At 49.7% G+C, this 23,494-nt stretch overlaps 1 protein-coding gene across 1 annotated transcript in view; it reads right to left on the minus strand.

The window, feature by feature from the left end:
• The window catches only part of XYLT1 (xylosyltransferase 1), a gene marked incomplete at both ends in the record, with an annotated part of 298,048 nt that overhangs the window by 63,108 nt on the left and 211,446 nt on the right, over positions 1 to 23,494 (minus strand). Inside the window, 2 exons of the mRNA XM_082857206.1 lie at positions 12,042 to 12,244; positions 13,138 to 13,310. Coding sequence (XP_082713332.1) covers positions 12,042 to 12,244; positions 13,138 to 13,310 — 376 coding nt within the window. The remainder of the gene's footprint in view (positions 1 to 12,041; positions 12,245 to 13,137; positions 13,311 to 23,494) is intronic.

The raw sequence follows: 23,494 nt of genomic DNA on the forward strand, positions 1-23,494 counted from the left end.
GGATGTGCTTAGAGCATCCCAGAGTGCACAGCATCCCTGCCCTTTGCCACTGGTGGACAAGCCACATCACTGAAACTTTCCCGAGACGCAAACATGCTCAATGCACCGGACAGGAAGATGCCTAGGGCTGGAAATGTCCCATCAATGGACACGTAGAGAGCTTCTGCCAAGAGGAAGAACTATGAGATCTGAGGAGGGAGGAGTTAGGAAGAAAATACCTTACAAAATTCATGGCATGGTCAGTCTGGGATGTGGTGAAACCATCAAACTGGCAGAGCATAGAGACCACATTTGTTTCTGAGCTGGTAGCATCCACTCTCTCTTGTTTGCTAACAGCAGTGCAATTCTCTCTAGTGGAAGTATTCCTGCCCCACGACAAGGTCCACAAGGGCAGGAGTTTTTAAAATCATTTTCTTTACTGCTCCATCTCGAGCATCAAGGACGGTGCTGCTTAATATGTTATTTGTTTACATTTAAATTAAAATCAAATCACACTGAAGATTTGGTTCCTTGGTCCCACAAAGCACATTTCAAGCTCTCAGTAGCCACACGTGGCTGGTGGCTACTGCACTTGGACATCAGCACAGTAAGTTCTACTGGACAGCGCAGGTCTAGAGCACTGCCTGGCATCCGGTAGGGTGTCAATAAGCGTGCGATGGATGAAGGAAGGAAGGAATGTCTGAAGTGCTCTGCCCTGCTGGCCAAAGCCAGGACACATGAGTCAAGATAAAACCATCCACCCCCTTTCCCCAGGACTGAACTTTTCTCAGTAATGAAAGAAGGGAAAACAAAAACAGCAAACATACAATATGGCTGGGAAGTATTTAAGCCAAATGGCGGTATCCCTTGGGTGAAAAACGTCATGTCATGCTTGCCTTGTGTCCTGCCACCTTCTGTACCGATTATGTGAACTCCCTACATCCTCCCAGGAATGTCCTTCCTTACCTACTTTAGCCAACACAGTGTTCTACCTTGACTTTCTGAGGAGTCTCGGTGCTTTTCATCTGTGTCCCATGAGAACTCCAGCCTCCCTCTGTCCAGGGGATGCCCTGGGTCAGTCCTCACCTCCAGAAAGGCTGAAGAGCTGTCCAACCGAAAGTACAGCTCAGGAGACCCAGACGAGCCAGCACGGGGAAAGCAAACTGAGTTTCTGCAAAGGCAGGAGTGCGATCCGTCAGGCTGGAAAATAACAGGGCTGAGGAAATGATTATTTTGCTACTCGATGCAAACAGAACTGTTAACGGCATAATTGCTGGCATGTTTTTCCAGTTCCCTCGTGACCAACAGCCTGAGTGGATACACCCTTTCCGACTCCCACATTATCTGGGCGGAGCTTTCCTTGGATGGTGTCCATGTGGGTTTTGGGGTCTCAGGAAAGAGGATGCGCATCTCTGATCACCCAAAGAATAAAAGTGGCTGGATGCTGAGAAAGCAGCCAACAAGGGAGATGGTCGCATCCAGAGATCTGGCGTCGGGCTGCCAAATATGACCTCCCACGAAGTACTGAGGCTAACATATTCTCCACCCTAGCACACACCTTGCTATTTATTACTGTAACTAAGGGATGGATGTCTATGTCTCCCCCAGACCAATGATCTGCAACTCTCTGTGTATTCCAATCACCCGGGAAGCTTTAAAAAAGAGAGAGGTTCTTGCTTCCCGTAAGGAATTTATATTCACTGGTCTGGGTTGGAGTCCTAATACTTTAAAGAACCTGATACTTGAAAGGTGTTTTAGAGGAAATTTCCGGGAATCACACAGAACTCTGATTTTCCCTCATTGAGAACCACGTCACGGGATACCATGCTCCCTGTGGCAGGGACCCTGTCTGTCCTGCTGTCTGCTGTCCCCCAGGGTCCGGAGGTTGGTAGGTGCTCGGGAAATGATTATTGAATGAAGGAACTGGAGAACGTCAGCTCCATCCCCACACAGAGCTGAGAGGATGGGTTCCTTGCAAGAGCTGCCTTCAGAGGGGGCTCCCAGCAATGCCCACCCCAGATGCTGCTGGAGACCCAGGACAGCACCGTCCCCTCCCGCAGGGCAGCTGCATCCCACACTTGGCCCAGCAAGGGGCGGAGGGAGGCTGTACCGGGTTTAAGGGTGTCTCCCCTCCCCAGATTCATATCCACTTGGAACTTCAGAGGGTGACCTTATTTGGAATTAGGACTTCTGTAGATGTAATTAGTTAAGATGACTAGGGTGGGCCCTAACTCCAATGACTGGTGTCCCTATAAAAAGGTCATGAGAAGAGAGACAGACATACAGGAAAAAGGCCAAACGAAGACGGGGGTAGAGATTGAAGTGACGCATCTACCAGGCAAGGAACACCAAGGGCTGACGGTGACCTCCAGCAACTAGGAAGAGGCAAGAAATGTTTCCCCTTCCAGCCGGTAGAGGAAACACGGGCCTGCAGAAACCTTGATTTCAGACTTTGAGCCTCCAGAACTGTGAGAGAATAAATCTCTGTTGTTTTAAGATACCCAGTTAGTGGTCATTTCGTACAGCAGCCTGAGGAACCCACGACACAGGCTAAGGGCACGGAGAGCAGAGGCAGGTGGGCAGAAGGAGGAGTCAGAGGGCTCACCTTGCTCCACCCCCCGCCTCCATCACTCTGCTCCACCTACTTCTCTTCTCTTTAGTTCCTGGACGCGCTGGGCTCTTCCCTGCCTCAGGGCCCTTGCACGTGCTGTTCCCCTTCACCTGGTACCTCCACTCCCTCTTTTGCACAGTGGGCCCCATTTCAGGAGTTGGCTTAAACAGCACTCTTTAAAAGCATCTCATCTTCCCTGACCATGCTCCTTAAAGTAGGACCCCCTGCTTATTCCCCATCACGGCACCCCAACATGACTTTACTGACGTCATCACCATTTCTCCCATAGATTGTAAACCCCCTCAGTGAATGAGCGAGTCCGTTCCTCTGCTGCATCTCCCAGTCCCTAGCACAGTGCCTGGCACTCAGCCTGGCTCAACACCCAGTCGGTAAGTGAACTGCACACTTGCTTGAGTAAATAAATGATTATATCCTGCAAGCTGCTCCCAGAGAGGGTAGTGGCCGCTGCTTTTCCGAACGGCCCTGGAGAAGCTCTAGCCTGTTTTCAGAGTCTGGCTCAGACTATGTCCTCTTGGGGAACTCTGAAGGCCCAGGTGTGAAGCAATGAGGGTCTGAATTGGGCCGAGATAGAAGAATCATAGGTGGAAACACACATGAGAAAGATATCAGGGTTAGAATGAGAATATGCAGGCCCCCATGGAGGGGTGAGATGGAAGGCACACAGGTTTCCAGCTGCTGGTGAACAGGTGGTCTTATTCAGAAGGATGGGGAATGAGAAGGGGGACTGATGTGGGCTGGGAAGAAGTTCTAGAATAATCATTTGAGGGCTATGATCCTGTGGGGAGACAACTGCCTGTAGCTAACCTCATGGGTCTACTGAGAGTTGTACCAGCTACTGAAAGCTTCCAAGGGTTCCAGGGCCCTTGTTTTGGGAGTTTATGTTCCTTAAAAAGAATAAGAAATGCCTCGCACCCATTAGGATGGCTACTATCAAAAAAAAAAAAAAAGAAAGAAAGAAAAGAAAAATATGTTGGCAAGGATGTAGAGAAATTGGAACCCTCGTGCACTGCTTGTGGTGATGTAAATTGGTACAGCCACTAAGGAAAACAGTATGGAGGTTCCTCAGAAACTAAAGAGAGAACTACCATATGACCTAGTAATGCTACTTCTGGGCATATACCCTAAAGAACTGAAAGCAGGGAGGTGGAGAGATACTCATACACCCATGTTCACAGCAGCGTTATCTACCATAGCCGTAAGGTGGAAGCTACCCAAGTGTCCATCAATGATGGATGAAGGGGTAAGCAAAATGTGGTCTATACGTACAAGGGAGATGTACTCACGCTTAGAAAGGAAGGCGATTGTGACACCTGCTACAACATCAATGAACCCTGACATTATGGTAAGTGAAATAAACCAGTCACAAAAAGACAGATACTGTCTGATTCCATTTCCATGAGGTACCTAAAGCAGTCAAATCCGCAGAAACAGAAAAGAGAATGCTGGGTGCCAGGGCCTGGGGGAGGGGCGATGGGGGTTTTGTTTAATGGGTGTGGAGTTTCAGTTTTGCAAGATGAAAAGAGTTCTGGAGCTTGGTTGCATAACCATGTAAATGTACTTAACCATTGAACTGTACACCTAAAAATGGTAAATTTTATGTTACGCATGTTTTATGACAATTAACACCAAAAGAACAAAGAGGGGTCTCGAGCCACTTTCTTTCTCAGTCCTTAGCTGTCCCCTCCTGCCTCACACTCAGTCCTCTTCTGAAACTCTGGCCTCAGGCCCCCGGGCGCCCTGGGTCCTCTGCACCAGCCCTGCTCTACGGGTCTCCTGAGAATGGGGCTGTTCCGTGCAGATGGGGGGCCTGAGCGCCACACAGGAGGCGGCCTGGCTCTGTGCCTCAAAGGCTGAGCTGCTGCTTGGATTCAGGAAGCTCACGATGGCTTACAGGACTCTGGCCTCTGCCGGAGGTGCAGGGAGGAGGGGGCTCCCTGAATGTGGTTCTAGGTCAGCAGCTGCAGCCCCCATCCTTCCTCACTGGCCTCCCCTTTCCCGCTCCATCCCCTCCCCACTCTTGTCTCACAGTAGCCAAAGTGATCCCTCCACATTGTAAATAAGGTTACTTCACGCTGAAACCACACAGCTCATGGGCTAAGGATTCAACCACCGGACAGGTGATCAAAAGTCCCTGCAGGAACTGGCTGGACCATCCTCCCTGGTAGTAAGGCAACCCCTGGCTCGCTGTGTTTCAGCCACGTCAGCCTTCTTCTAGCTCCTCAGGCATGCCAGCATCCCTCCTCCCAGCAGGCCTTTGCCCATGCCATCCCCTTTCCTGGAACACTACCCCAGAATCATCTTGCACACTTCCGCTAGCTAAGCCCAACCCATCTCGCACACCTCAGTTCACGTGCTGCGTCCTCAGGGAGGCCACCCCATGCTCCCTGGTCCAGGTGAGCTTTGCTTGCTAAGGGCTCTTATATCCCTCCTTCCTTTCAGAATACTTGCCTCACTTTGTGACCACGTGTTCACTCGTGTGATCATTCTGGTTAATGTCTGTCTTCTCCCATCAATAACAATGGCTGCCATACAGACAGTACTTACCAAGTACTTACTAAGCACATTACACATGTTAACTCATTTCATCCTCTAACAACCGTATGGGGTGGTGCTGTTATTGTACCCATTTTACAGATGACGTAACTGAGGCCCAGAGATATTAAGCGATTTTTCTCAAGTTCAATTTCACACAGCTAGTAAACAGAAGAGCTGGGATTCAAGCTCAGTTGGTCTGGCTTAAGTCTGCACCCTTGACCACTAGGATGAGGGCAGGGACTGACCATGTTCTTCTTTCCCGTTGAACACCTGGTACCCAGCACAGTGTCTGGCACATAGCAGGTGCTCAATAATTATCTGTTGCATGACTGAGTGAAGTCAGAGGAGCCCTGTCTCCTGATCTCATCTGCGAGACCATTTTCAGCTGGCCTCACAGGCAGGCCTGAGCTCTTTCCTCCCCAGGACACCCCCAGGCTGCCTTCAGAAGGGGCTTGGATGGTGAAAGAAGGAGGAAGGGAAAAAGGGAAGCTTAGAGCTCTGACCCTAAGCCTCCATCTTTCCATCTTCAACCTCAAATCTGCCTCAGCCAACTGGAATCACTGGGAGCTTTTCTGCTAGAACTAGGCAGAGGTGGGCCAGGCTGAAGGGGAAAGGTCACCAGGCTTCTGTGGACGCTGGTGCATCAGATCAGCACCCCTACCCCGACCCCAGCATCATCAGGGATCAGTCAACAAAAGTCCCTAAGTACCAATGCTGTGCAGAGTCCCACGTGATGAAGCTGCATCTTCTTCAACCTGATGAGGTCCTCACCTCAGGACATACGGCACCATCCAGGCTGGCCAAAAGACACGGCTTTCGGGGAGCTCTTAAGAATCCCGGCTCTACCACCTGATGAGTGGGCAAACAAATCGCGCTATAGCCACACAATGGAATAGTATTCAGCCATAAAAAAGGATGAAATACTGGCACATACTACAATGTGGGTAAACCATGAAAATATTATCCTAAGTGAAAGAAGCCAGTCACAAAACATCACACACTGTACGATTTCATTGATATGAAATATACAGAGTAGGCAAACCCAGAGAGGCAGATTAGAGATTGACAGGGGCTCATGGGGGGAGGTGAATGGGGAGGGATGGAGTTTCCTCTTGGGGTGATGAAATTGTTTTGGAACTAGATGGAGGTTCTAGGGTGCACAGCATTGTGCATGTACTAAAAGCCACTGGATTGAGCACTTTAAAATGCTTAATTTAATGTTAAGTGAATTTTGCCTCAATTAAAAAAAAAGATCACTGGCTGGAACCTTGTGGTCAAGTTCCTTAACATCTTTGTGCCTCAGTTTCTTCATCTGAAAAATGGGATCCCCAAAGTATGTATGTACTTCATGGAATTGCTGTCAGGACCATGGATAGCACTTAGAATCATGCCGGGGATGTACTAAGTGCTGTAAATGCATTTGCTGCGGTTGCATTTGCTGTTAACAACAGGATTTCCTTGACCCACTCGAGAATCACGGAACTGACTAGAGGAATGAAAAGCAGGGGATCGACTGTGCACAGATGCCTGAGTCCTCTGCCCAGATCCCAGGGCGACCAGGCTCCATGCCGAATATTATCAAGGGCTTAACTTTCCTGCAAGGTTCACTAGAAGTTCTGTTTGAATACTAACCTCTTTAAACGTTTTTACACACTGGAAGTCATGTTTTAAGGGATGAGGATTAAGACACACACGTGTTAAAGGTCCCAGCAGAGGGCCTGGCACACAGTAGGTACACAGGAAACAGCTGCTGGATCTGGGCTCTAGTCTTGCTTGATCAGTGCCATGGAGACCCTGGTCTTGGGGACGCTGCAAAGAAGCCAGGACACCTGCTTCCTGTCTGTACGAGCTGGTCTTTCCTGCTGAGGAGCCGCAAAAAACCTCTTAGGTTCCTGCTCTGGGTCCCTGGTGGTATGTCAAGAGAGAGGTTTGGGTCTAGGTCAAGTGTAGCTTAAATATCCACATGGTAGGTCCCGCTACGTTAGACCTTGTTGCTGTGGATCCCCAAGAGGCAGAATTAGTAGATCCTGCCTTTAGCTTGAAAAACTGAAATACTGTTTTCCCCTACCGCATGCTCGCACACACCTACACACATGCATGCATGCACCCACGCATGCACACATACACCACAGACAGAATATGAGCCCCAGAGGGGCCGTGGACACACTCGGCCTTTGCATCTGATTTGCTCTGGGACACAGAGCCCAGTGACAGACTGTGTGGGGTCTGTTGCTACTGGCCCAAACCACGCAGACCAACGGCGCAATGCTTTAGGGTTTCATCCCTTCCTGTGGCCCATCTAACCGAAGAATGCTAGCGCAGTGTCCAGCCTTACTCAGTACATAGAACATATTGAATAAAACCATCATGTCCTTTGAGGATTCCAGACCTAGCAGGGTCTCAGTGCTTGAAAGCATCCATTTTCATTCACACGCTGGATACGTAAACATCTCCAACCAGAGCCTACGTGGGCCAGGCGGTCACATCAACGGCGAAGGAGGAAGACCTGGATTCTTTAAACACACTTCGCTTGCATATTCCAAACATGAGAACAGTCTTCCCATTCATAGATGAGTTGGTTCTATCCTGCTTCTCTTGAAACATTTTAGCCTTCAAGTCTAACTTTGATTTTCCCACTTTTGAAAGAGATGTTCAAGAAATATTTTCCTGGTCTTCTCACGAGTGAAGGGAAAAAGGAAAGCAACTCAGTTGACGGTGAAGTCCAGCCCATGGGGTCCACGCTACTCCACCACTATAATAATAACAGCCTGCATTTAACGAGCACGTTCTGTGTCAGGCGCTGTGTTAAGCCCTTGACATGCAACATGTCCTCTAATCCTCCTAACTGCGCTATGAAGTAGGTACTGATACTGTGCCCCCTTTCAGGTGCTGACGCTGAGATGCAGAAGGCTGAAGCTGATTGTACCAGTTCACACGGCCGGCCGGTGGTGGAAGATTCTGCAGCCAGGCTGTCTGTGTCCAGGGTCTCATCGAGGCTACTGGCCAGTGAAGACCAATGAGTCTGGCCAGCAGTCAGAACTAGGCAGCAGACCGGGCAGGCGATGTCAAGTCACAAACAGCTCAGAGCAGCCATGACAGGTGGCCTCTGCCCTTGGATATCCATCCCCCCAGGTTTTCAGAGCCTCGTAGAAGCTACTGACTTGGGCACTCACGCCCCTTCGAGAAGGCTCCTAAGTTTGCTCATCCTTCCTGGGAGGGGAGAAGTCATGGTTTTGGAAGCTACAGATGGAGAGGCAGATGGGAAGTGAAAGCTTATCAGAGTTGCCCAGGATAAAACCATTCATCTGCAAAATTCATATGTTTCTGTGTGGGGCGATTTTACGAAAACAACAGCAAGAGGAAGCAGCAGTGCCTGATGCGTGAAGTGCCTCTGGCCACGAGGCTGGCAACGTGAGTGGCCAGAAGAGCTTGGGGTGGGGCGCATGGGAACGAGGGCCGTGGGGGGCAGAGGAGACATAGACTGACAGAGATGTCGAGACAACTAAAGCATTAAAGCTAAAAAAATGACGACTCCCTTCTCTGAACCCCAAAGTGGGTGGGGCACACGGTCTGAGAAAGGATTTCTGGATCTTTCTTGGAGATTATGAGGTGCAGCCTTGGAGACAGCATGGGAATTAACAGTTGACATTTACTGAGCTTTCTAAGTGCCCAAACTCTGCTCGGTTCTATTGTTATAACCTGATTTCACAAAGATTGAATTTACTTGCCAAGGGTCACCCGCTAGTAAGGTGGCAGAACTCAGAGTCAAACCTTAAGCCATCAGATGGAAGCCTGAGCACTCATCCTCCTGCATACGAAATGCTAGAAATCCTGACATCCTGGCCGAGGTGACCTGGCTAAGTGGCCGCTGTTACAGCTTCAACTTGCAAATCAACAGAGGGCCTCTGGGGGGCAGCACTGAGACCTGAGGAGATTCTTTGGGGAAGGGCCATGGGCTGGCCCACCTGCCCTTGAGATCTCTGGCCAAGTGTCACCACCCAACCGAGGCTGAGGTGAACTCTGAGGCCTCCACAGGAGGTCCGGAGGTGGGAGAGTGAGACCCCAGACCCTTGACGGGAGTGCCTGCCACGCTAGCAGCTGCACTCAGCATGCTGGGATATTTCTGAATGCGGTCCTTATTTGGAAGGTGGAGGGAGAATGTTCTAACTCACCCATGCCTTGTGCTTCTCTACACTCACCTCTCCTCACCGTTTTATTTATTATACTCCAGCCATGTTTAAATTTCTCAACGGCAACTAGTTCATCTCTGACCCGAGTCCAGGCTGTTCAGACGGTTCTCAGCTGGAGGCGATTTTGCTCCTCTGGGAACAACATCTGGAGATGTCTGTGCTTGTCACAAGTGATTGGGGGCGGGGCCCACTGCTGGCATCTAGTGGGTAGAGGCCAGGGGTACTGCCAAACGCCAGCAGTGAGCAGGGCAGCCCCCAGGACACAGAATGATCCAGCCTGATGTCACTCGTGTCTAGGTTGGGAAATCCTCGTCTAGAAGGATCTTCCTGTTTTCCATTTGTCTGCCGATCCCTTCTTATCCTTCAGGTCTCAGCTCAGAACTGCTGCCATTCTGACCCCCTGGTTATGCCCCTCCTCCACTCACACCATCTTCCTTTCTTTACAGTCTGTTCACACCTACTATGATGTGTCGCTTGCATGATTATCTAATTCTATCCTCCCAGCTAGGATCCATGCTCCACTGAATGCCCAAGGAGTGCTTGTAGTACTCAACATAGTAGTTGCTTAATAAATGTTTGTGGAATGAATGAATAAGTAAGTAAAAGTCTGCCAGAGATACTTCATAATCACCCCCTTGTATTCCTGCCACCCTATGAATAAAAGAAAACTGGTATCTTTCTAATCCCCATTATTTTCCTCAGGTTCAAAGAGTGCCAGGAGTATCCTACGTCAACTAACCAAGGATTGTGCTTTCCCCTGATGTCCTCCAAGGTCCAGATTCTCCCAGCAGATGATGGGATGCCACCAAGCCCAGGACTGAAAGGGGCACAGGAAAGGAGACAGAAGCCATTGCTAGTTTTAAAGAGAGGTCTTCCCTCCATGCCTGTATCTTATACGGATCTTGATTCAAAACCCAAACTCCCGGGAATATGTGATCTCCACATTTGATGGCATTAAGAATGACTGTTAATATTTTGGGTGTGATAATCAAATTGATGTTAAATTCCAAGAGAGACTTTACCTTTTAGATATGTTTACTGAAGTATTTGCAGATACAATTATATGACGTCTTGGAAATGCTTCACCAAGGGTTGGTGGAAGAGGGTGAAAGTCTGTACTTGTATAGATACAAGGTGAATTGATTACAGTTGAAACTGGGTGCCGTGGGGGTCACTATACTAGTCTCATATTCTTGTGCATGTATGAAAATTGCCCGGATAAAGGAATATTAAACAACAATGACAAAAACTTTTATCTAGCTCTTCTGGGAATGCTATACCCAGTGCCAGGAGAGGAAGGAAGGCCTTCTCCCCTTCACCCTGTTCACCTCTCCTTTTCAGCCTTGTCAAAAATCAAGATGGGGGCTTCCCTGGTGGCACAGTGGTTGAGAGTCCACCTGCCAATGCAGGGGACACGGGTTCGTGCCCCGGTCCAGGAAGATCCCACATGCCGTGGAGCGGTTAGGCCCGTGAGCCGTGGCCGCTGAGCCTGCGCGTCCGGAGCCTGTGCTCCGCAACGGGAGAGGCCACAACAGTGAGAGGCCCGTGTACCGCAAAAAAAAAAAAAAAAAAAAAAAAAAAAAAAATCAAGATGGAAGACACGGTCAAGCAAAGAGCTGCCTTCTTGATCAGAAATATAGTTCATTTTCTTGCCTTTTTACCCCTCTACAGATCTCCGGGGGTTTTCTTTGCTTACGTCTCTCTTAAAGAGTAGACCAACGTTCGTGCAAAGGGACAGGCCTTCCTGGTGGCATCTGAGTTTCTCTCTGCCTAGGGGCTGCTGGCTGTTCCGCCAGCTGCCCACAATTGTGGCCAAGCAGCCTGCAGGTTCAGTGGGAGGGCTTCAAGAGAAGCTAGAAATCTGGAGTTTCAGTTGCAATCTCCCGGTTTTAAAATGTGGGCAATCAACTCATGTGTTGAAATCTGAGAGGAGCCAGGTGAACACACCACGGGCCTCCAACAGCCCGGAGACACCTGTCTGTGATTCTGCCCGAGCCGTCACAGCACTCCTCCTTCTTCCATTTTGTCCCTTTCAGATTAACACGTAAGTCAGACCTTGACCCTCTTCTGCCCCAAACATGCCAGCGATTCCCATCTTTCTTTGAGTAATGGCCAAATTCTAGAACCTCCATGATCTCACCTCAATTTTCTCTCTGGCTTCTGTCTCTTACCACTTTCCCCTCACTTACTCTGTTCCAGCCACCCTGAGCCCTGTTGTTCCTGGAACACACCAGGCATCCACAGGGCTCAGCACCCGCTCCGCCCTCCTCCTGGACCACTCTCCCTGTCTGGGTGGCTCAAGCGGCGTCTTCCATTCTTCTCGGGAAGGACGTTCCTGGCCACTCTCATCTTGCTGCTCTCTGCCTTATTTTTCTGATATACCATTTTATTTATTTTATGTGCTGTCTGTCTCCCCCACTGCAAAGGTTTTGGCCTTTGCAGTGTGTTCTCAAACAGAGCTGGAAAAACCATGTACTTAAGAAATCTCTGTTGAACGAGTGGATGGATGAGCGAATGCTCACATGATTCTCAGGCTCAGGGTGGACCCTGTGCAGAGAGATCTCATGGAGACAGTGCATAAGCGTCTCACAGAGGCACAAAGGCTTCTCCAGACAGGAGGCAGGCTGCTTCTGCCTCTGGCTTCCCAGCTGTGACAGGGGAAGCAGGACTCCAGAGCAGGCTGGCCTGGGGCCAGGCCACCTTACCTGATGGGGTAGTCAGCCGCGCTGAGGTTGATGAAGAAGTCCCAGGGCCAGTCGGTCATCTCCAGGAGGTCCCGCATGCTCTGCAGGTACGTGGACAGCAGGCTGGCTCCCCCCCAGATGGTGGCCATCCTCCAGGGGGTGACGCGGACGTTGCTGTACTGCCTGGCGAACTGGAGCACTTGGCGATGCAGGTAATTAGAGCGCTTTTCCCAGGAGAGAAAGGGTGACATTCAGCAGCGCAGAAAACATCAAGACCTGTCCCTTGCCCCCTCTCTGTCCCTTCCCTTCTAGTTGACAGGGCTTTTGAACTTTGCCAAGTAACTGATTCAGGCCTAGGGTGTCTTTCTGCATTGCTATTTGAACTTCATTATTTTTAAAATATTACTTTAGCTATCTGAAATGCAGATTCCCTGGCCCCGCCTCTAAGCCACTGGTTCACTAGGTGTAGGCGGGTGCCTGGGAGTCTGCATTTTTCTACAAGATGGATACATATGGTCTGAGGTTAACAAGCTAAGAAATATAGCTGCATCTAGACCTGATGAGTATTTCAAGAGGTAGAATTTCTCCATTACCCTCTCGCAGGCCTGCAAGAAGCAAGCTTTTTGCATAGGCATCCCCTTTGCCTTTCTTGACCAAAGACATAGTCATGTCACGTCAGCAGACCGACAGAAACCTCTGGAACAAGATGCTCAGGGGTCAGCAAGCTGGCTGCAGGTTTTTTGTAAAGTTTTATTGAAACACAGTCACACACGTCCATCTACGTATGCTTTTTATGGCTGCCTCCATGCTACAATGACAGAGCTGAGTAGCTGCGACACGGCGTGTGGCCCACGAAGCCTGCAATACTTGCTCTCTGGCCACTTACAGAAACAGTGTGCCCACCCCTGGGTTAGTTATCTTCACAGAGCGACAGGCACTGCATCGGGCAGTGGGACAGTGAGGAAAAGAGGTACGAATGACAGTGTTTATGGAGAAAGTCTAAAACCAACACACACACACACACACACGGCACTTCAAGACCAAATGCTCTGGGGGGAAGCAGGGAGGTCAGCTTGGAGAGAGGCAGACAGACCTGCAGAGAAAGGGCGGTCCTCACCTTGTCCACGTGGATGTAGTAGAAGTGGTCTCTGTGGTAGATGGCCTTGAACATGCGCTGCAGCTGCCGAGAGGCGCGGCCGTGGACCACCAGGACAAAGGCGATTCTGACCCGGTTGGCCAGCATATACTCCACCGAATCCTCATCCCACTGAATGTTCTTGTTGGCTTTGCCTGGGAAAACCCGAGAAACCACAGAGGTGGGGTGAGCTCGGTCGTCCTCGGGGGGCGTTTCTCTGATGCTTCTCCCCGGAAACTATTTGAGGGGCAAAGTAGTCATATTGGGCCCTGAAACCTGATTCAACGTAACCAAGCAAGTCCTGGACCCTTACGCTGTCCTGGTACAACAGGAGTAGGAACCCTGAGGACCTGAAGATATGGTTTCCATCCCCAGGAAGCTGAAAAGAACGGACGGAGACATGTGTACACATATTAAACTACTGAACAAGGCAGGAGGAGATGAGAGATGTAAGAGGTGTATTTCTGAATCACAGAGGAAGGAGCAGTTAATTTCAAGTTGGGAAACGCAAGATACACATGCTGTTTTTGCCTGTCCAGAATACACTCTCCCTTCTCCTCCTAAGAGCATCCGTTTTAAAAAAATTGTAGAAGAACAGATAACATGAGATCTACCCTCTTAACACATTTGTAAGTGGACAGGATAGTACTGTGGACTATAAGCACAATGTTGTACAGCAGATCCCTAGAAGTTATCCATCTTGCATAATGGGAAATTTATCATCTGATATTTGGGGGGGCATCATCCCCCTCCTCAATTCTCAGTCTGTGTGGAAGGAGAGGGTCTCTCTCCATTGTCGATTTCAGGGGTGGTCACAGGGATGAAGCTTGGTTAATCAGGACACCGCCTCTCTCTGGCCACAGTAGGTATGGTTCAGCCCTAACCAAGCTGTTCAGCTAAGAAGACAGAATTCTGGACTTTCGTTGGAACTACTAGATGAGAGACGTTTGCAATCCATGAAACTGGCAGATGCTCAGAGCCCTCTGGTCCCCACGTGGAGAGGAAAGCCAACACGGAGGGAAGCACTGCTGAGCGATGGAGGGGGTCTAGGTCCTCATGAACCCACCTGGGCTCCTGGATCAGCCCGGGTGGAGATCAGCCACGGTCAGAGCTTCTTTTTCTTTGAAAGCCCAGAACCTATACCAGAGGCTCCTGGATAAATGATTCCAGACATCTTTTCTCCTGGAAGCAGCCTCAAAGACACCTTTTCTCCTTTTCTTCCCTTGCAAATGCTCCAGGGGCAAGGTTTCAGGGAGGAACACAGCTTACTGGTTCAGTTCATTACAGGCCCAACTAGAAATATCCTGGTTTTCCTGAGCCGAATTTCCTTTGGGTCTAACCTGATTTCTTGTGGGTTCTAGGTTTGTGGGACTCAGAACCTTGTCAGGGTAGCAGCTGCAGGTGTCTCCGACTGTCAACTGGGAAAGCTGAGAACTAGGACTGTTTAGCCTGGAGGTCAGGAGATTGGGAGCCTGTCAGCTGCCACTGGGAAGCTGAATGGCCACCAAATGAGCGAGGCTCCTTCTATGTCGTCCCAGAGGACGGAATGAGATTAGCGTGTATCGTGTCCATGGCCTGCGGGACCTGCTTCCCGCAGATATGACTGCACACCCCTGGGCCTTGATCGCCCCTACCATCTACCTCGCCCCCTGGCCTTTTATCTTTTCCTTGAGCAAGCTCGTCTCTGCCTTGGGACCTTTTTTCACTGGCCATTCCTGACACCTGGGACACACTCTCCCTAGATCTTCGTATGGCTACATCTTCGTGTCACTAGTTCACAGGTCACAATAAGGCCACCCGGCCCCCACCAACCACATCACTCTCTTTCACCTCGACCTATTTCGATTTTCTGCATAGCATTTAACACCATCTGAAATTGTTTCCTTGTTTATTGTCTGAACCCCCTACTAGAACATAAACGCCAAAAGATGAGGGACTGTATCAGAATGTTTGTCATTGGATACATAACACTGTAAGAATATCTGGCACACGTCTGGTTTTTGGTGAAAATAAAAGTTACAGGTGGGTACATTTTGGTACCATAACGATTACAGTACCTCTTCTTGAGCATTCAGCAGTCCTTACCATTAATTATTTCATTTAATCCTTATAGCAACCCTGAAAGGTAGGGCCTTTATCTCTGTTTTGCAAATGAGGAAACCACAGCTTAGAGAGGCCAAGCGATTTATTTGTTCAAGGTCACACTGTTTTAATTAAGTTAAGCTGAGATTCAAACCCAGGTCTGTTTCCAAAGCCTATGTGCTTAACCACTAATATACACTACATTAGCATACCCAGAATTTGGAAATGTTTATAACAATTCTGCTTAGTTAATGAAATATCTTGTAAATTAGTTATTGCAGGTAGACTGGCACGTACTTGAGGAAGTCAGAGGCATTGCAAGGTGGATTCCTGTATCATGTGGGAGGCTGACTCTAGGTGGCCAATAAGGTTACATCTTTTCATCCACCCTCCATCCACCCACCCACCCATCCATCCATCCATCCGTCCAAATTCAACCACCCATCCAACAAACCATTTAACTACCCACCTAGCAAAGCATTCAATGGCCTGTCACCTCCCCCAAAAAACCCAACCATCCATTCATCCACTCACCCATCCTCCTCCAAGCAAATCATCCATGCATCCACTCTTCCAAACATCTAACGATCAACTCACTGATCCACACAATATTAACTTAGCCTATACTACGTGCCACATACTGTGCTAGGTACTAGAAAATTAAAATTGGGGGAAAAATCCTTGCCTTTGAGGACCTCTCAACCAAGTGGGAAAAACAGAAGACAATGCTCAATTGTTTTATGATAGAAGTGTGCTCTTGGAGGGTGGGGGAGGAGTGAACAATCTGCCCGCAGGGACAGAGGAGACCGCAGAGAGTTTAGCCCAAAGCTCTGGAGCCCACTTCCCCGCGCTCTCCTGATACCCCACCATCTTTGTCTCCTTGACTGTTCAATCAGTAGCTGCGATCCTGGGGATAATTAACATCTTGGCTCTGGTTGAAGACAAACTGGGGAGCAAGCAGAGGGTTATCCTAACCACCCTCTAATCTCTCCAAACCTCTTGCAAATACACTGGGCCTTCCTGGTGGTCGTACGAGAGGTGTGCCTGGAAGGATCATGTCCCTTTAAACACTCACACAACAACCTATTCATCCATCCATCCATCCATCCAACCAACCACCCAGAATCCTTAAACCCTCCTACTTGCCAGTCCTGGACACAGTCTTGAGCACAAAAGCACATGGGATGTGAGGCTGTTTTCACAAATGGATTATGAATGGATTAAGGAATGTGAGAATCCAAAGTAAAAAGATAATGACATACGAGAAAAGCTTACATTCTCTTTCCCACAACCACAGCCCACAGGCAGCGTAATTATCACAGGGCTGGCTGTAACCTCTCTCCGCCTCCCTTGGAGACTCTTTATCAAACAAAGGGAGGGATGCTTAAAAACAATGGCTACTGGGCTTCCCTGGTGGCGCAGTGGTTGAGAGTCCGCCTGCCGATGCGGGGGACACGGGTTCGTGCCCCGGTCCGGGAGGATCCCACATGCCGCGGAGCGGCTGGGCCCGTGAGCCATGGCCGCTGAGCCTGCGCGTCCGGAGCCTGTGCTCCGCAACGGGAGAGGCCACAACAGTGAGAGGCCCGCGTACCGCAAAAAATAAAACAAAACAAAAACGCAATGGCTACTTGTGTCACTTTTTTCTACCTGGATTTCACTGGGTGATTTTTCAAAGGTTTAAACGTGGATACGACGCTTCACAGGAAGTCCACTCTGTAGGAGTTCCCGGTGGCACTCAGATAATACTGCTCATCCCTGCCCCAAGGCCTCTGGGTAACAATGATCTGGAGTTCCCAGCAAGTGAGCTTTATGAGGCCTTTGGGAACAGCCACGCTCTCCAGCCCTGGATGTCTCTTGCCATGCTGTTGAATGAGTGAGTGAATGAATGCATTCTGGAGAAGACTGGCTGCTCTGGTCCAGAGGAGCTGACGTCATCTGAGTGCCGGTCCTGGGGGCTCTGTGTGGGTCATTACTTAGCTCCAGGAGGAATTCTATGTCATACTCGAGACTCAGAGAGGTCAGCACGTTTCCCCGGGTCACACAGCGAGTGCGCACAGAGGCGGGAGTAGGGGCCCCAATCCAGCCCCGCTCCTGCCACCCCCGCTCTGCTGCACTGGAGAGCAGTACGGGGAGTGAAGGCCGCTGGTGTCTAAGGGGACTTGGGTGTTGACGATGAGAAACGCCTTTTGTAACTTCTCTCTAGGGTTTTTAGAAAGCAGAGCAGATTCACAGACAGACAGATGCAGACATGGATACACTGCCACACCAGCAGCAGAGGCTCCCGGGCGTGAATAGCATAAAGCCATCCTTGGGTCAGACGGTCGGTCTGGGGAGCAGTAAAGACAAGGGGGAACAGAAACCTAGAGTTCTTCTGGAGCACAGCTATTTTGGGGATAAGGGTGGGTGAGAAAGACAAAAAATATCTACAGAAAGGAGACAGAGAGATGGAGATGGGGATGAGAGGTGGGGATCAGGGGAGGGATACAGAGAGGCCACACACATCGAGAGAAACGCAGAGAGAGACCTGCAAACAGACAGGAGGACCTTCCCCTCCCACACATACGGGGGACCACGCATGTAGAGAGACCCACACAGAAACGCGGGGAAAGACAGACACACGGACATAAATGGAGACAAACACACATAACCAGACACACGCACTGAGACAGCTCAGGCAGAGGGAAGGAGGGGAGCCACGCTGTAAAAGCTGGATGCACTCGACCTCAGAGCACTGCAGCTATCCTTAAAAGCAAAGGCCAACGAAAGTTCCAGAATCTCAGAGTCAAACAATGCCTCCAGGCCTGAGACGCTGCCTGCTCCTCTCCCCCTGCCCCCCAGTCTACCTCCATCCTTTACACACCTGCCCCTCGCCTGTGCCCTGACCAGCCCTGTCCACGTATGAGCCCAGAGGTAGAGGAAGAAGGTGAGGCTCGGGGGGGCGAAGCGCCTTGCCGAGGACCCATCAAATTGGTGGGACAGTCTCGCGCTGGCTCCATGACCACAATGGCAGTGTTCCCCATCTGGCACATGGTTGGATCCTGAGGGGTTTTATCGAACAAACAGGAGAGTGAATGTGCGAGTTCTCTGCCCCGAGTTGCAGCAGGGTGGGGTACTGTTCAAAGGGGCCGAGGTTCATGGTGCCCTTTGCCAGGTGCCAGTAACCAGCTTCCTATAGTTGCTCCACACCCCCGGCTCCTGCATCGCCCTTTCTGGCAAGCTGCTCAGACACAGGGTCGCTGGAGAGGACAAGAAAACACCCCGTAGACCAGGCAGAGAGGCCCCCCCTGGGGGTGGGCCTCCCCCACCCGGGCCACCGTTTCTGGGACTGTGCTCCTGAAAAGCACCCAGCCTCCTGCACCAGGAGTGGGATCGTCAGTGGGTTGTGGTGAGATTCCCAGCGGGGCAGGAACTGGGGATGGGCTCTCTCCCACCCTGCTGGAGGGAGTGGCAGCTGGCACAGCTGGCTGTGATGTGGCAACAGCATACAGTGTTAAATATGCAGTCCCCTTGACCCCGTAACTCCATGCCTAAAAATCTATCCTGGGGGGAGGAGAAGGCAAATATGCCCATCTCTATGTATAGGATGTTCTTTGTTCAATTAGTTACTCATGCGGCATCTCCTCTGTGCCAGGCACAGCTCCGGTCCTGTCAGTGGACACAACAGAGTCCTTTCCCAAACGCTGCTTAGGCTAGTGGGATAGAAAGCCACTAAAAAAGTAAGCAAATAGAGAATACGATTGCAAACAGTGGTATAGGTTATGAAGAAAAAAATTTAAGCATGTTCAGGGCGGGGTTTATTTGGCTATGGTGGCCAAATGTAGGCTGATGTGAAGTGGATACACTTGAACAAGCCTGAACGAGTGAACTGAGGGAGTGAGTCATGCAATTATCATGGATGGAGGAGGATTCTGGGCAGCTGGCATAGCAAGTGCAAAGGTCCTGGGGCCTCCACCTCAATAGTGTGTATAATGGTCCAAAATAGGAGTCGACCCAAAGGTCTTAGTAATACTTGTTGATACAGAACATTGCCTATAATATATTAAGCCAAAGAGAGGTCCTACAATGCAATCCATAACAATTTAAAAGACATGGACCCAAATATTAACAGAGGGTCAGATGGTGGCATGACGGTTTTCATTTCTTCTTTACACTTTGCCGTGTTAACTGCATTTTCTAAAATGGATTACTTTTATAATGGAACCTAACAATAAAGGTGATGCTTACTGCTAGTTCTAATACTGTTTACGGAGCCTGCTATGTGTAAAACAATTTCTGTGCATGATTTTTTTACTTCTATCCAAACCACTATGAGAAAAGAGTTATTACCTTCCTCTTATACAACTGAGGAAGCTGGAGCTCAGAGACATCCCAGTTAGGAGTTGGCTGAGCTGGGAACGGAGCTGGTCTGTGATGCCAGAGCCCTAGCATGGCCACTATGCTCGATCCAATTGTCCCCATTTCCAAAAGACAAAAATCTGTTCCTAGAAGCCTGTCAGTTGACTTTTTTCCGGCTGCAGGACAGAAAACAATGGCATGTGGTCAGAGCTATGTGTGTCTTTACAGACGGAAACCCAAACACTGCCCGGCTCCTAAAAATAAGCTATGAATTTAACAATATAATCAGATTCCCGTGGCACAAAACAGAAAATAGGTGGAAGAATCAGAGTGATCAGAGGCAGCGGGGAAAGCTGACTTCTGACAAATGTTAAAAACCCAGGGTTGTAGGGAAGCATATCAAGTATATTTTTGTGATGCAGGTGTGGAGGCCAAGGACTCACGGAGGGCTGTGGCCTGTTACCCACCCAAGCTCTGTGTGTCTCTTTATCATCATTTGGTCAAATAAGGACGACGTAAACCTTGGGCCCTAAAGAGATGGCGAAGATGAAGGTACTTGGCCAGGGTCAATGGGTTGTGCAGATGTCGTGATGCTAGCAAGGATCGCGCCTGTGGTACCTTGTAGGAATATGATCTGGGAGGAGAAAGTTAAGCTGCAGGGATTAGGAGTGTGGCCTCTGGTCAGGCAGGTCTGCGTGACCTTGGACCAGGTAAGCCACCTTTCTAAGTTTCGGTTCTCTCATCTGTAAAAATGGGTATGTTATCATCAGAGCCTGTCTCTCGTGGACGCTCATGTCCATTAGAATAGCTCTCATCACCGTCAGTGTTACTCTATTTGGCTGTTCGTCCCCAAGGATGTGGATCAAGTCTGGTGGACCCAGTGGGCCCGGCTCCAGCGTCCTACCCAAGGCGGCACAGTCTCCCAGGGCTGTGTAGACCCCAGAGCCCACGGTTTGCAAATAAACAGCCACACCCTGGATCTCCCTCTGCAGCGTCTGCCTCTGAAAACAATGACTAAATAACAAACGCAAAACGAAGGAGCCTCTTGACTGGAATAGTTATTCCAACCAACAAAGCCCTCGATTCTACTGATACTCTGAAAGGGGCTCTTCCGGCGACTGCGAGGGGGAGCTTTCTGACTTGGTTCCAAACAAGAGGGGAGGCTGGGTCTTGGAGACCAGTGGAGACGAGGCTGTGTGCAAACGGGGCTTGGATCGGGGTGGGCCCAGCTCCCTGCCGCCAGCGAGGCACGGGCTCTGCGGCTCAGAACTGGGTCCAGCTCTGCCTCTTGACCGCGGGGGCTTTGGAAAGACACCTCTCCGGTTGTCACTTCTTCTTCTATAAACTGGGTTAGTCACAGGTAGTTCTACTTTTAATATGTCGAGGAACCTCCATACTGTTTTCCATTGAGGCTACTCCGTTTTGCGTTCCCACCAGGGTGAACGCTGAGGACATGCGCAGAGCGAAATAAACCAGTCCCAGAAAGACAAATCCTGTGTGATCCCACTCATATAAGCTATCTTACATGGTCTAATTCATAGACTCGAAGAGCGGAAAGATGGTGGCTAGGGGCTGAAGGGTTGGGGAGATGAGGAGTTATCATCAATGGGCAAAAAGTTTCAGGCAAAAGGCAGATGAATGAGCTCTAGAGAACCTGAGTACAGCACTGTGTCTGCAGCCAACAGCACTGTATTGTGCACTTAAAACTGTGCTAAGAGGGTAGAGCTCATGCTAAGTGTTCTTCCAAAATACAATAAAATTTTTTTAAAAATAAAGAGGGATGAGAGATCCATCCCTGGCCCTGCTGACAGTGGGGTGATACGTGCTTGTGGATGGGGCACCTTTGCCCACCAGGCACACCGCACGGAGTGGGGTTCATGTCATCGGAGGGGAAAGCCTGACAGGCTCCAGGTTCTTTGTCAGACTTGGGCCGAAGGGCCTTTCTCTCACTGGGCAGCACACCAAGGGCCACAAGTCTGGGTCCAAACCCTGCTTCTGCTGTGAATCAGCCGTGGGGTCCTAGGCGAGTCATTTCCCTTCCTTGGTCCTGAAGACTCTTCTAGAAAAATAATGATGCCTGAGGCATACTGAGCCCTAAGCACTACGCATACATGATTTCATTACTTAATTTTCCTACGGCCTACGAGGCAGGCACCGTGATTATTACCCCCATCTCACCATGGAGGACTCTGAGGCTGAGAGGCCCTGAGTAACTGATGAGTGACCCTCTCTGTAGAGTGTCGGCTCAGAGACAAACCCATGCTTTACTCTAGGAGATGAGTAGATAACATTCCCATAGTCTGGGATTCTAGCCCAATCATGGAGTTAGCATCACTGAATAGAAAACTGTCCTCCCTTGAGACAGGGTTGGGTTTTGGTAGTTCACTTAGTTTCTTCCTCCCTCCCTCCCTTTTTCAGGTTTATTGAGGTATAATTTATTATTATTGAGGTAAAATTGACATATAAAGTTGTAAGATAATTCAAGTTGTACATTGGGGCGATCTGATACACTACACGTTGTGAAATGGTTCTCCCCATCTAGTGAGTTAGCACATCCACCACCTCACTTATTCGTTTGTTTATTATGTATTTTGGGGGTGAGAACATTTAAGTTCTACTCTCTCAGCAAATTTCAATTGTACAACACAGTGCTATCAGCTATGGTCACCATGATACAGTCACATTAGATCCTCAGACCTTATTCATCTTATTGCTGAGAGTTTGTATCCTTTGCCAACCTCTCCTCTTTCCTCCACGCCCCAGCCCCTGGTGACCATTTCTCTACTCCCTGTTTCCAAAAGCCTCACTTTTTTTAAGTCCACATATAAGTGATATCACAGTGTTCGTCTTTCTCTGGCTTATGTCACTTAGCATCATGTCCTCAAGTTCCATCCATGTTGTCGCAATGGCAGGGTTTCCTTCTCTCTCGAGGCTGAGTGATACTCCCTGGTATATACCACATCAGGTGGGCTTTCTTGATAGCTGGCAGTTCCTCATGAGCCGAGGCCAAGGTTTCATCTCTCCTAGCATGCCATCCCCATCACCTACGCCCCCGCCCCTGCCGGCTCAGGGGAGAGGCCCTCAGAGAATGAACGATTCGGACTGATGGATTAAGCCGGACAGCTCCGTCCACGTTCAGCGCCCAGGGGGCCGAAGTGGAAGCCTCAGGGCCGAGCTGTTGCATGGGACGGTCTCCGCTCATGTGAACTGGCTGAGGGCTGGACCCCGCTCTTCCCTGTTCAGGAGCCCCAGGCCTCCCTGGGAGGAGCCGGGCAAGTGCCTGGTCATGTCTCTAACATCAGGGCTGCTGCTCTGACTCCTGTGGTCATGTCACCTCCAACCTGACCTGATGGGAAGTGAGGGGAGGAGATACTAAGCAGGGATCGTGGAGTCGGAAGAGGGGAACTGAGGGAGCAAGTCCAAGGATAAAGCTGGCCAGGCCACACGCTTCGGGGCTCAGGAGAAATGACCCTTTCTCTGCCAAGCCATCCCTGACCCCCTCCCCCATCCCTTCCTTGCACCACCCTCCCACAGGCCCTCCAAGAATCCTGAATTTCTTCTTTTTAAAAAAAAAACTGTGGTAAAATACACATGACATAAAATTTACCTTTTTAATCATTTTTGAGCATACAGTTCAGTAGTGTTAAGTACCTTCACGTGGTCGTGCAACCGTCACCACCAACCTTTTCGTCTTGCAAAACTGAAACTCTATACCCATTAAACACTAACTCCCATTCCCCTCCCCCAGCCCCTGGCACCCAGTATTCTACTCCTGTCTCTATGACTCCTCTAGGTGCTCACATAAGTGGAATCATATAATATTTGTTCTTTTTGCAACTGGCTTCTTTCATGTAGCAAAATGTTGTAGCATGTGGCAGAATTTCCTTCCTTTTTAAGGCTGAATGATATTCCACTGTGTGTA

This window comes from Leucopleurus acutus, assembly GCF_964270905.1.
Source record: "Leucopleurus acutus genome assembly, chromosome: 16".
Classification (NCBI taxonomy): domain Eukaryota; kingdom Metazoa; phylum Chordata; class Mammalia; order Artiodactyla; family Delphinidae; genus Leucopleurus; species Leucopleurus acutus.